Here is a 14,358-nt window from a genome sequence, read left to right on the forward strand (position 1 = left end):
TGGGTTGGGTTCATATAAAGTTGGGTCTATAATTTTTTTTAATTAAGTTGTGGGTGAGGTTTCATGTGGGTGTTTTCAGTCCCATCTAGGCTTTCAAGACAACTGGCAACATGATTATGTTACAAAGGCATTAAGGAAAAGTGCAGAATTAGTGCAATTACTGTTTGCGTGCCGTTATTTTGGAGTTCTTTTACTCTTGAAGTGCTTAGAAGAGCTTATCTTCTAGCCCTCTTTACTGTGTTCTTGAATTACTCTATGTGTGACAGTAAAGCTCTGCCATCTAGCTCCCAAAGTACATGAGAAATGGTTGTGTTTGAACCATTTCTAAGGTGGTTCTGAGTTCCAAAACTGTGGTAGTATAGAAGCATGAAGGTTGTTTTGGTTTCGAAATTTTGTGGTGCTTGAATGTGTAATTGCCTGTTGATGTTACTGTTTTGAATGGTGCTCAAACTCAAGTCTTGATTCCATCACATTTATCCATGATTTGACTCAAAATTCAGTTCCAAGGGGGTTCTAAAAGTAAAACCTAAGAATTTCAGTAACCAATTGCTTACAGGTTGTTGGTCAGTGATAATTCAGTGTTAGGGACTGCACTTTTAAGCTACAAGTGGAGAGAGAGAGAGAGAGAGAGAGAGAGAGAGAGAGAGAGAGAGAGAGAGAGAGAGAGAGAGTAGATGCTCGCATGGGTATTTTGGTCATTTCCATAAAGACTAACTAGATGTAACTGGCTGCTTTCTTTAGTCGGCGTGAATGCTTTAATTCGGGTGTCTTCATAATTAAAAGGGGCCAATATATTAGCTCCCGTGTTAAATAACACCAACTCTAACAGCTTAAGCTTTTGGAGTAATTGGTAGTTTCATATGGTATCAGAGCTACTGCCTCATGGTAGCTCATGAATTCAAAACCCAACAAGTCCTTGATATTAAAAATCTATGTGTATGGTAAACACAAAAGAGGGGCCACATGTGCCACATGTACGACCAACCCAAAAACGAGGGAGCACACTCGAGAAAGGTGGGGTGGGGTATTGAAGTATAAATGATTAAATAACACCAACTCTAATAGGTTAAGGTTTTGGAGTAATTGGTAGTTTGACAGAGGTATTCGAGCTTTAATATTAACTGCAGGGTTTTGGGGTTGTTTTTTTCAGTAGTTTCCAGCTTATTTTTACTTCAGACGGTACTTTTCAGCTTATTTGGCCGTATAAAAACTGTCCTTAGCATCACTCAACTCTAACTTCTGTGGCTGGAAATGATTTCAGGGCTATATTGTTGGAAACCCAAGAGTGGATGAAAAAAAAGATGAAAATGCGGTCGTACCATTCGCGCACGGGATGGGGCTCATATCAGATGAACTCTATGAGGTGGTGTTCAACTCCTCTCAACCTCTTCATAATGTGAAACTCCATATGTTATTTGTTTTAAGAAAACACAGATTTCGTAGGCCATAAAAATTAGAAAATGATACAAAAACACACGTGTTTTAGGATTGTCTCGAGCCTTCACCCCAATGTCGCCAAGTATATCAAAGGTAGGCACATTTTTGCTCTTTTTATCAAAAAATTAGAGCATTTTTATCATGAAAAAATAGTTATGGTTTTGTTGAACAGGCGGCGCAATAGGGAAGACTATTAGGTACATCCTCAAAAGGGGCAGTTCTTCCGATGGACATTAATTGTTAACACCTTTTTGTTGGTAAACTCAGGCCATGTTTGGCAGCCATAATTTTTTTTTCGATGATAAATTAGCTTCTCGAGTGGTGAGAGAGGGGAAGGGAGGGTGGGAGAAGGAGAGACTTGAGAAGATACGGATTAGTAGAGGGTGAGAAGAGGCGAAAAAAAAGGAAAAATCAACCATATTTTTGGTCTTTTTTTTTTTTTTAGAATGGCAATGAGTTGAATTAATGATGAAAGAATGACCGGGAACCATCGATCAAGATGATCAAGACAATACAAACCACAAGTAAAAATAAAGCAGCATAACCAAACAACACGTTAAGGGGGAAGGAAATTAAAAACTTCCAACTCAGCCCTAGATGCACTTTCCTTAGCTACCCTACGGGCCTCGCTATTGGCCGATCTTCTCACATGATGAAATGAATTCAATGATCCCTCCACCTAACCCGAGATCTCGTCAATCCATTTTGTAAATATCCAAGTATGTGACGTGCTTCCATTAAACCATCTTATCGTGTTTAAGGATTCAACTTCCACTATAACCTTATCACGAATGTTATGATCCTCATCAACCTTAATCCTTGATGCACCACTCTAAGATCTGCCTCGTTGGAGTCAGAGATCCCAATAGGTCCGGAGAACGCCCATAATGTATCTCCTTTATCATTTCTTAGAAGACCACCTACCCCAGCCGGACAAGGATTCCCCAAGCGTTAACCATCAAAATTTAGCTTAAGATATCCGCTAGAGGGAGTTTCCCAATCTTGTGAGATCACCGGCCTCAACTCCCTATATTGCACACCACAGACCATCCATGCCATAGATTGTGCGCTGAGACAAAGCGGAAGCTAGTCAAAACTCGGGTCCAAGCAATAGTTGAGCTAGAATCTTAATGTATAGGAAGTGAGCAGGTTTCACTTGTCCTCTAAACACTCTGTAATCTCTCTCCTTCCACAATACCCATACTGTGGTTAATAGAATCACATGCCATAAAATTCTGTCATTTCTTCCCCATGGAATCAAAGACCAACACTCCACTAACTCTGATAAATTCGATGGGAATACCCATGATATGCTAAATCTACCTAAGATTTTGCTCCACACATATCTGGCAATTTTGCAATGCAATAATATGTGATCAACTGATTCTCCCTCTTCCACACAAAGGCTTCTATTTTTGGTAAGTTTTTTGTTTTCTTGATTTTCAGGTTTTTCTTGCCCTGTAAACATTCGTGCCCTCTCAAATTTCTCTCTCTCCCACCATCCCTCACCATTGGGTAAGATAATATTCCAGGAAAAAAATTCATGTAGCCAAACATGCCCTTAGTGGCCCAATCATCATATGCAAGTAGCAGTTCATCTCTGTGTTACGATCCGTTTCATTCCTAACTCGATTGGGTCCTACTCATTCAGATCAGCAAAATCTATTTTCCATGTCTGTGTCAGAATCCCATTAATTAAGAATCATAATTTCTGTCAGAGTGTCCTAGATCCTTTATTATTGTTCTACATGATTAATTGTTTTTACAAAGTTAGGATTTTTAGCTAGTGTTTTTAACCTCCTACAAAGAGAAAATATAGTGAATGTTTTTACTAGTTCTGTTGGCAGCCGAGACACGGACGCCAATAACATCCGCCACTTTACCACCTGTGAACACACGAAAATACCCAAGATCTTGCACAGCAAGATGGAGAAAATATATGCCAACAAACCACAACCACCAAAGGGAACAAATCACAAGCAACCACAAGAAGACGAGAATATACGCGGTTCACCACGATGGGTTAATCCACGGACAAGGCAACATTCAATCCACTATTTATAACCAAAATAGTACAATGTTACCTCCACCGGTAAAATCCACCGATAAAACCCTTCTCCCCAACCTTCTATGTAGCTGCAAAATAATCTTCAAGTCTCAACACCTAGTACATGGAAAAACCCTCATTCAAGAAGTAGTTGGAAAAACCTCCAACACAATGCTTGTGCTACAATAGACAAAATCCAATGGAGAAGAACAATGGAAGAAGAAGAATACTCCTTGATAACCAAGAGGAGGAAAACTCCTTTTTGCTTCACCACAAAAAGGCCTTCCAAGAGCCCAAGAGAACACCCCTCTTTTGCCCTAAAATTCTCCTCAACCTTGAGTAGATGAACCTTGCTTTTGCTTCACCATGAAAGCCCTCCTAGAGTCCCCAAGAGAAAACCCCTCTTCCCTTGCTCTAGCCTCCTCTCCTCTCTACATTTCTCCTTCTTCGAACGCTCTCTTTCACATACAAACTCTATATAAAGAGAGAAACACATCCCACTTAAAAGGCCTAAGTGGGACCCACTCCAAGAACGAAATATAACTGATGATTTTGTATCACCAACTCAACAATCTCCACCTTGATGCATAATAACCGAAATGTCGAGCATTCCTTCTTGAAGCCAAGAGAAGTTACACTCCAATCCAACTTCTCTCCTTGAACCGCCTTAGTGAGCATGTCCGCCACTTTCTCTTCGGTTCCCATTATCAACAATCGAATCCTTCCGTCTTCTCATCATATAGCTCCACCTTAAATGCTTGGCTAGTCATTTTCTCAAACCTTGCTTCCCTCAAGCAATTTCACAAACACCTTGTGTGCAAAAAAACCTTGAAGCTCTGATACCAATTGTTGGCGGCCGAGACCCGGACGCCAATAACATCCGCCACTTCACTACCTGCGAACGCACTGAAATACCCAAGATCTTGCACAACAAGATGGAGAAAATATATGCCAACAAACCACAACCACCAAAGGGAGCAAATCACAAGCAACCACAAAAAGGCAAGAATATACGTGGTTCACCACAATGGGCTACTCCACGGACAAGGCAACATTCAATCCACTATTTATAACCAAAATAGTACAATGTTACCTCCACCGGTAAAATTCACCGATAAAACCCTTCTCCCCAACCTTCTATGTAGCCATAAAATAATCTCCAGTACATGAAAAACCCTCATTTGAGAAGTAGTTGGAAAAACCTCCAACACAATGCTTGTGCTACAATAGACAAAATCCAGTGGAGAAGAACAATGGAAGAAGAAGAATACTCCTTGATAACCAAGAGGAGGAAACCCCTTTTTGCTTCCCCACAAAAAGGCCTTCCAAGAGCCCAAGAGAACACCCCTCTTCTGCTCTAAACCTTCTCCTCAACCTTGAGTAGATGAACCTTGCTTTTGCTTCACCAGAAAAGCCCTCCTAGAGCCCCCAAGAGAAAAGCCCTCCTTCCCTTGCCCTAGCCTCCTCTCCTCTCTACATTTTTCCGTCTTCTTCAAATCCTCTATTTCACATACAAACCCTACATAAAGAGAGAAACACATCCCACTTAAAAGGCCCAAGTGGTACCCACTCCAAGAATGAAATATAACCGGTGATTTAAATTTTCAAAAAAAAAAATAAAAAAAAAAAAAAAATAAAAAAATAAAAAATATATATATATATATATATATATATATATAACCGGTGATTTTGTATCCCCAACTCAACAAGTTCTTCGTGATTTTGGCAAAAAAGACGGGCGGCGAACAACGAGATTCGACAATTTGACGAACACAATCATGCAACATTCAATGGAAATGAAGGAGAATGCCCACAAACAATTGGCAACTATGGAATGGGCACGACGACTCACTAATGGGTTGTAGGGTTGAGAGGGGGGGGGGGGGGGGGAGATTTTCTTTTTCTTTTTCTAGTTTTATTATGTCAGATATTATATATCGAAAATAATATCCCTCATTTTTATCTTGTAATTAAAAAAACATGAAAGGTAATTTTGTACTATAGCAGAATTTATTCAAATTTGGTACACACCATTGGACTTTTTTCGGTAGTGTTTTGATCCTATTTGATTGATTACGTGTTATTTCTATGCCCCACATGAGATACACTAACAAACCCACATCATCTTTCTATTCTCACCAGTTCTAAAGCAGGATCCAAAAAATCCATCGGATTGTCAGGGTCCGTTGACTGGCCTATCTGCAAGTGTAGATTGTAGATGAATTTGGTAGTGCCACCCCTCAAAATGGATAAATTAATAGAAGATTGATAGGGTTGGACTTCTCTAACCATAAGCTGAAAGATCAGGGTGTCAATTATGTGTTTCAAATATGTTTGTGAGAAATTGTGGCGGTGGATGGAGATAAAGAATGAGATGCTTCAAATCGTGTTACAATGTCGCTTTCCTTAATTAAGAAAATATTCGCCCCAACCAATCATTGAAATGGTGTACACTAGGTCTCTACGTGCGTGTGCACTATCCTAAGTAAGACCCACTATGCAAAAGTCACGTGCTTTAAAAGCAAATGTCTTGAGGGAAGGGATACTTATTAACCCTTCTTGGTTTTCCATGTGAGAATAAGCTTTTTAGTCTTCTCACAAACTTTTTACAACACTTTCAAAAACATTCTTTTTTCAAAATACATTTTTATTTTTAAAAACATTTAAAAAAAAAAGCACTTATCTTGAAAATTTTCATGTGATCATCCCTATACCACGGGACCCATCTTCATTATTCTAGTTATTTACCCTTGTTATCATTGCTATATTATTGTTTTCAGTCTGCAAAGAGAAGCTGTAAAGGAAAATATATGGAACCCACAAATCCACAATGTGCGAAGGATCTTGAAACAATAAATGAGGTGAGAGACCTGTTTATCCACTCTTTGTCTCTTCTCATATTGGGATTTCTTTATTGGAACAATAAAAAATATGGTAATATCTTTTATATGAAGTGCATTTCAGGAATTAATGAAGGCTATATTTCGGGGAGCAAGTGTCCTGATCCGACCAGTAAGCCAAATGAAATGGTCGGAGATAGAAGATCCCTCAAGGACAGTTTCGAAGAATTACCACAACCCCTTCCTGCCTTTGGGTGTAGGGTAAAACTCTCTCTCCCCCTCTCTTTCTCTCTGCACATAAATGTGTCTTTGTATGTTGAAACTTCATTTATTTTGCAGACTTATGCCTATTTATTCTCCTATTATTGGGCAAATGACAATGATGTGAGAAAAGCTCTCAACATCGGAAAGGTACAATCTCTCCTCTAATGACAATACTTACAATTTTAAAACATTTCTAACAATCGATACATAAAATTTAATATAACGTCATGGTTTTAATTTTAGGCTGAAATGCTGAAATTTCAAATTTCGGCCAGGGCCGACACCTAAAGTACATTAATCGAAATGTTACATGATTTCCCCGAAATTTCGCCGAAATCTGAAGTTTCATTTTTCACCATTATTTACAAAATTTCTACCGAAATGTTAAAGATTTCTGTTAAATTTTGGAGAGAAGATTTCACTAATCTTGAATTGCTTTTACAAAGAGAATCAATGGTGCTTATATAGAGCACTTACATGATGAAGATAGAAAGAAGATCGTGGTAAACATGGAAAGAGATAATACTAGAATATTCTAATTTAATCTAGTTACTAATTTAATTAAGCGACCTAATCTAGCTACCTTTCCTATTCAACCCACTTGCCTAATCCCATTCAACCCACTTGCCTAATTTACACCAAGATAATCCAATGGTCTGATCTGACAAATCTTAACACGCCCCCTCAAACGTTTATTGATTGAAAATCAATAAACGCTTGCTTACAATAAAATTTTCCAAATTGATAACAATAAAATGTCCCCAACACACTTAGCGGTGCAATGCACACCAAGCTGATGAAGAAGGTCTTGATTGATGCTTCTTGCCAAATGTATGCCAAAGCCGGTTGCCGAAAGGAAGCCACAATGGAATAGATAAAACTCAAGGCCCCTATGGACGAGTCTACATGAAATGGGTCACTATGGACCGTACCAATGCCAAAATTGGCGAAATTCCTCCATGGGCAAGAAACCCTCTCAGGCACGCACTCCAAGGGTCCGAGAATACACCTCAATGGACTGAAGCACCTCAACTGAGTAGAGTAGCTACTATTTTAGGCACGTACCCCAAGGGTCGAGGCATTTACCTCAATGGACTAAAGCACCTCAACTGAAATAGTTTGGAGAATGAAGAATTAGAAGAAAAAGAAGATAAAAAGGAATGGCAACTAAGCGGCTTAAGGAAAACAATTATTGGCAAACATAAAAGGCCAGAGGAACCCAAAGGAAAAAAACAGCAAAGGGGTGCTGTTATCAACATAAGAGGACTGGCTTATTGCAAAAGACAGAGGATTGCTATTATCAACATGATAACGTGAAGGCATTGAGGCAATATGAAACCAAGATAATGTAAAGGGGTGTCATTATCAATACCTTAGACTGTGTACTTTGTAAAGACAGAGAGAGGGTTGTGAACGATTTGGGTAAAAAAAACATGGGCTGTGTTGATGAAAAATAGACGCTACTAAATTTGTACCTCTCTCAAGGCCTATAGGCTGGCTTTACTTTTGCACAACAAGAGAAAGAAGTAATGTCCAACAGTCTTTGATATGAATATGATAGGTGGCAGATAACTTCCTCTTTTATTATTTTTATATTCCCACAACTTTGCCTTTTATCTTTTCACCATCGCCTCTCTTGAAGGAGCATCTTTTCAGACAACCTTAGGGTCTATGATGAACGACACCTTGAAGTTTTGGTTGAATCAGAGACGAAGCTTTGTCGCAAGAAAGGGCTTGCGGAGAATGAGAACACCGCATAGCATCTAAAGATGCTGAACAAGGGCCCCAATCAAACCGACAAGATGGAGAGGCGTTCAAAGTGGATCAGACCAGTCGCTACGCTAGACACGGTGACTTGTTAAGCTCGTGCGCGATGAAGAAGTAGGTCTCACAAGTGACCTTGCAGCTTGTTTCACAGTGGTGGTGGAGATTGTGATAGGGATGGACGGCGACCCGGCGGACGGCTATATCGGCCGTCCTCCGGAGAACAAAACTCCGTGCGTTGTGAGATCAAAGATCGGTCGGATCGAATTGCTCTGATACCATGTTGAAGATATAGCCGTCCGCCGGAGAACAAAACTCCGTGCGTTGTGAGATCAAAGATCGGTCGGATCGAATTGCTCTGATACCATGTTAAATTTTGGAGAGAAGATTTCACTAATCTTGAATTGCTTTTACAAAGAGAATCAATGGTGCTTATATAGAGCAGTTACATGATGAAGATAGAAAGAAGATCGTGGTAAACATGGAAAGAGATAATACTAGAATATTCTAATTTAATCTAGTTACTAATTTAATTAAGCGACCTAATCTAGCTACCTAATCCCATTCAACCCACTTGCCTAATCCCATTCAACCCACTTGCCTAATCCCATTCAACCCACTTGCCTAATTTACACCAAGATATTCCAACGGTCTGATCTGACAAATCTTAACCACCAAAATTTTATACATTTTGGTGGCAATTTAAAAAAAAACGAATTTTTTGTCAAAATTTTACATGATTTTGGCTGAAACCAACACCAAAACCGACATCTAAAACCTTGGTCTCCATGGCAGGCATAATTCTTTTTTTTTTTCATAACAAATTTAGTTTCTGTAGTGGTGAGAGAAGGGTAGGGTGGGTAGGAGAAGGATATATTTGAGAGGGTACGGATGAGTAGAGGGTGAGAAAAGCACATGGAAACCAAAAACTTCACTCAAAATATGATTGATTTTTCTTGTGTTTTAGGCACTTCTCACTTTCTACTCATTAGCGCCCTCTCAAATTTCTCCTTCTCCCACCAGTGCTACCCATCTCCCACCAATTGAGAAACTAAATTTGTCATGAAAAAAAATAAAAAATTCATGGTTGATTGGTTGCCAAACATGGCCTCTATGTGGGGCTCTTATATGTGCATATTTTTCCTTGGAAAAATATGAGCAGTAAAAAACAAGTGATTATAGGGCTTTTTCATTTAGATGTGCATTTAAAGGCTGCAAATCGAACGGTAGGAATTGTCAGATGGTGAAGAATTTTGGCCCATCCATAGCATCGCCCAGCAGATAAATGGTTCAATCATGAACATGTGGCCCGCACTCGTATTTCTGCCAATCGTGTTTCTCCAAAGAAATATATGAGCATCCATTGTATAGGCCATGTTTGGCAACCATGACTTTTTTCCCATGGAATATTAGTTTATCCAATGGTGAGAGGGGTGGGAGAGCGAGAGACCCGAGAGGGGATTGTGCGAGGCAGAAAAAATAAAAATCCACTCAAAATACGATTTAACACCCCAACCCCCGCCCCGCGCTTCTTGTAGGTTTTTTGCCTTAGAAAAGCCACTAAAATTTATGAAGCAAGTGTGTGTAGATTAAAGAATCAAACCATCAAGAGAACATTCACACGAGAGAACACAAAAGATTTACATGGAAATCCTCCAATAAAGAGGGAAAAATCACGAGAGGAATCTGACGAAATCTCCACTAATTAAAATGTGTAATACAACGTCTCTCTCAAAGTGAGGGGTATGAAAAGGCAGAAAAAATAAAACTCCACTCAAAATACGGTTTATTCACCCCTCCTCTTAGCCGCTTCTTGTAGGGTTTTTTGCTGAAGAAAAGCCACTAAATTATTGAAGCAAGTGTGTATAGATTAAAGAATCAAACCACCAAGAGAACACTCACACAAGACACAAAAGATTTACATGGAACCCTCCAATAAAGAGGGAAAAATCAAGGGGGGAATTTGATGAAATCTCCACTAATTAAAATGCGTAATACAATGTCTCTCAATTTTTCACCCAAAACTTGAGGAAATACAAGTCTCGAGTTTTCACAAAAACTTGAAGAAATACAAGAAATTAGAGAAATACAACCGTTACAGAAAGATAAATCCTACTTTCTCACCGCAAATACGCATTCCGATCTTCAAGATGGAGAAACCAAATCCTCAAGAAAAATGCTCCAAACCATAGGTCTTGATCCCGTTACAAAACCCCCAAAAGATTACACAAAGAAAAACCCTAGTTTTCTTTCTTCTTCTCTTCCCTATCTCTTTCTTGTTTTTGAGTTTTTATTTTCTTTTTTCGTTTCTAACCCCATGTTTTGATCCCGATACAAAACCCTCAAAAGAGCACACAAGAAAACCCCTAGTTTTCTTTCTTCTTTCTTATCGTTTTTTTCCATTTTTCTTTTCTAACCACCCACACGTGATTCTGTCTCCCACTTGCCTTTTCAATTAACGACTCTTGGTCCTATATACAGTTGCTTGAACAAAAAAGAAAAAAGAAAATCCGAAGTAATATTCAACTCTTCTAATAGTAAGATGGATAGCAATAAGGTAAATGATACCGACACTTGTTCTCAAAGTGATTGCAGATATAATTTTCATAAGAATAATTACCTTCAAGATTATGATGAACAGGGGAGCATCGGAGAATGGCTGAGATGCAACAAGAGCATACCATATACAACAGAAGTGGCAAGTAGCTTAGAATATCATCTCAATCTGACTACGAAAGGTTACCGAGCTCTAGTATACAGGTGAAATTCATGTCTCTCTTTTCCTCTACCTTGAGCTAATGCCATTAATGTTAGATTAGATCAGATCCTGACCGTTTATTAGATGTGTGGTAGATTAGATAGTTTGGATAGATTAGCATCTCAGCTATATTTAATAGTAAGGATTTCTATCTTTATCACTTTACCTGATTGTGCTTTTCTCTTGCTATGTTTATCCTTTGAGTGTTCTATTTACACGTTCATTGTAAATCATCCAAGATTAATGTTAATTCCAGTTTTTATCAATTAATACAAGGTTTATCGTCATGCAGCGGTGATCATGACATGATGATTCCGTTCGTGGGCACGCAAGCATGGATAAGATCCCTCAACTTCTCCATCATTGATGACTGGCGACCCTGGCTTGTTGAGGGCCAAGTCGCTGGGTGAGGGGTTACACTTTTCTTGAATCAATTCATATCTTAGTTTCAGTTGGAATTGCAATTTGATGTGGAAGAAGGGGTGCAACTCGGGCAGGTTTGGGTCAGGTTGAGGCCAATTCTAGCCCAACCTGAGGTGGCATTACCTCAGCCCTGACCCGACCCAACCCAACCCGAGCCTTGGGTCGATGAGGGTCAACTCTAACTCAAGCTGGCCTCTGAATTTCGCAACCTAACCCAACCCATCTAACCTGATTTTCCAAATCTGGTTGGGTTTGGGTTTGGCATGGGCAAAAAAGAAAACAAATGCAAAAAAACAAGGGCAAAACAACCAATTACTCCAAAAGCTTAAGCTGTTAGAGTTGGTGGTGTTATTTAATCATTTATACTTCAACACTCTGATACCAAGTGAAACAACCAATTACTCCAAAAGATTAAGCTGTTAATAGTTAGTGTTATTTAATCATTTATACTTCAATACATAATCCTAAAATTTTGAAAATCACGGTAAAATTAGGGGGAATGGGTCGGGTTGAGTTGTCCAAGGCCTCAACCCTAACCCGACCGAAATTAAATCAGGTTGGCTTTTCCCAACCCTAGCCGAGATCAGGTTGAACCAGTCGGCTTCGGGTTGAGTCTGACCCAAATTTTGCCCCCAATGTGGAAGAAGGCCTCTGAACTTTCTGGTTTGTCTGTTTCTTAGCTACACGAGGACATACGCCAACAACTTGACATTTGCAACAGTAAAGGCAAGACATTTCTTTAGCAAAATGAAATGGAAAATGAATAGATCTAGGAAGATTTTTCAATAGCATTGAATTTGTTCTGGTCTGTGCAGGGAGCAGGCCACATAGGTCCGGAGTTCAAGCCCAAGGAATGCTTTGATATGTTTTATAGGTGGATTTCTCATAGTCCTCTGTGACTATCACTTATTTTGGAACTTACCTCTGAATAAGAAAAACAAACAATAAATTGAATTTATCAAGGCAGCCCTAAAGGGGACTTTTCGTGAAAGTCCTCCCATACATTAAAGAAGAGGAAGAGACTCTCATTGGAAGGCCTCGTGGGTCGTCCCATCTTCTTAAGATGCTATATTTGAATTGGGTTTTTATATATGAACTTAGTTCTGATGTTGTGTCTTGTCACCATTTCATTTAAACTTCAATTTAGGGGAATGCTAATATGTTCTTGGGTTTTGTACGTCCGGATTAGGGCATTCAAACAGGCAACAAATAACACTGAAAAAATATCTTCACTTCTTTGTTTTCATAATGACGTATTTTTCTTCATCTTACACTTCTCTATTTAGCTTTCAAAGGAAATTATAATTCTCACTACAAGAAATAAGGTTTTTCTGGCAGTCACAAAAACCGCCCCTAATTAATCCACCGATAAAACCTTAGGGATGCCTCATTTAGCGGCTGATGAAGGCGGACAAGTTAACCTTTAAAGAATAAAATTCATGTGGATAGTTTAGATGCCTTGGTAGGATACTAAAATTCATGGCCTTGGTAGGATAGTTTAGATGTCAAGATTGCAATCATAATCGTATTCCAATTGCAATTGATTATTGACAATTTGAGTATTTAAATTATAGTATGTTGTTGGTTCTGAAGTTGTAGTCCACGGAAATCATGAGAACCATGTCAGGCATTAATACACTATAACTTAAGTATTAAATTGCGCAAGAGGAGAGCGCACGATTCCTTTCCATGAATACAATCTAAGCATGAAATTTGTCAAGCCTTCGAGCCTTTGTATTCCTTAGATGTTTAGGAATCGAAAAAAATTTGAAAAATTGAAAATTAATTAACTTAAAAATTCAGGTCGATCTAACCCATGTGTTTGGAACCCTTAGGGCTGATTATGAACACTTACGTCACATTGAGTTCTAGGTCTTAAGGAGTCGTAGAGTTAGGAGTTCGGGTAGCCTCATCACAGCTGTTTGCTCTGGATAGCAACCGTGCCATAGATCTAGTTATACTAGTTAACCCATCTCCCTATAGGACAAGCCTAGTTAACTTAGGATGTCAGATCACCTGCATTAGTTTAGGGGGATCTCTTGCACTTAGATAGGACCATATATCATCTTAGATGAAGTCTTAGGATAATAAAAGCTACTCAACTTGAATTAAATGAATTCCCTTAAACTGTTGAAACAGTTAGTCCAATTCAGATTGGTGTCCTAAAAGTCTAGGCATATACCTTAGTTTAGGCACCGAACTACGTCGACTCTGATTCGAGTGAGGCTTGGGTACGTAGGCAGCTTGGATGCTTGATGGCATACCAATCACGAGTCGGCCCTACACAATCAGTAGGGTTTTTTAGGATAATTTTTATTTTATTTTCTTATTTAAAACTTTAAATTAAAATTAATTAAATCACTTAGGACTCTTTTCTCAAAGTAGAATTTTAGGAGAACTTTCACATAGATTGAATCCAAATAAATTAAGAAAATCAATATACACATTAGAGATTATATTGAAATTAGATTTTAGGATGCATGTCACATAGTTCGCACATTAATATAGAGTTAAACGAGCCATTTAAAAGAAATTCAAGAGAGTTAACTTTTGGAATTGAAGACCGTATTATCGGGCAAGAATGGTGCATGTAGTGGTAACTCATCATACCTTCCATTCTCATAATCAGGTAACGAATCTAGATTCCTGGTCACTTATTGGTCCTAGATCTCTCATCTAGGTGGCGATTCTGTCATTATCTTTTGCTTGAAATTCGGATTGTTTTAGTGATCCCAAGTTCACAGAAAAGGATGAATTAAATAAATTAATAATAAAAAGCACACGCCAATTGCGTGGGTTCGAGAGACCAGGAGAGGGAGGCGGCT

At 38.8% G+C, this 14,358-nt stretch overlaps 1 protein-coding gene across 4 annotated transcripts in view; it reads left to right on the plus strand.

Moving 5' to 3' along the window:
- The window catches only part of LOC143885366 (serine carboxypeptidase-like 18), a 33,672-nt gene extending 21,032 nt beyond the window's left edge, over positions 1 to 12,640 (plus strand). For 2 of the 4 annotated variants that reach the window (XM_077389506.1, XM_077389509.1), the window contains 8 exons: positions 1,262 to 1,363; positions 6,265 to 6,345; positions 6,439 to 6,585; positions 6,664 to 6,735; positions 10,994 to 11,112; positions 11,403 to 11,516; positions 12,214 to 12,259; positions 12,349 to 12,640. In XM_077389506.1, the coding sequence (XP_077245621.1) occupies positions 1,262 to 1,363; positions 6,265 to 6,345; positions 6,439 to 6,585; positions 6,664 to 6,735; positions 10,994 to 11,112; positions 11,403 to 11,516; positions 12,214 to 12,259; positions 12,349 to 12,432 (765 nt within the window). In that variant the 3' untranslated portion in view covers positions 12,433 to 12,640. The remainder of the gene's footprint in view (positions 1 to 1,261; positions 1,364 to 6,264; positions 6,346 to 6,438; positions 6,586 to 6,663; positions 6,736 to 10,993; positions 11,113 to 11,402; positions 11,517 to 12,213; positions 12,260 to 12,348) is intronic. The other 2 variants (XM_077389508.1, XM_077389507.1) reach the window with 2 other exon arrangements.
- Positions 12,641 to 14,358: the final 1,718 nt, after the last annotated feature.

Source organism: Tasmannia lanceolata, unplaced genomic scaffold (genome assembly GCF_043159265.1).
Source record: "Tasmannia lanceolata isolate RefF3 unplaced genomic scaffold, GAP_Taslan_0.1 ptg000008l, whole genome shotgun sequence".
Taxonomy (NCBI): Eukaryota; Viridiplantae; Streptophyta; class Magnoliopsida; order Canellales; family Winteraceae; genus Tasmannia; species Tasmannia lanceolata.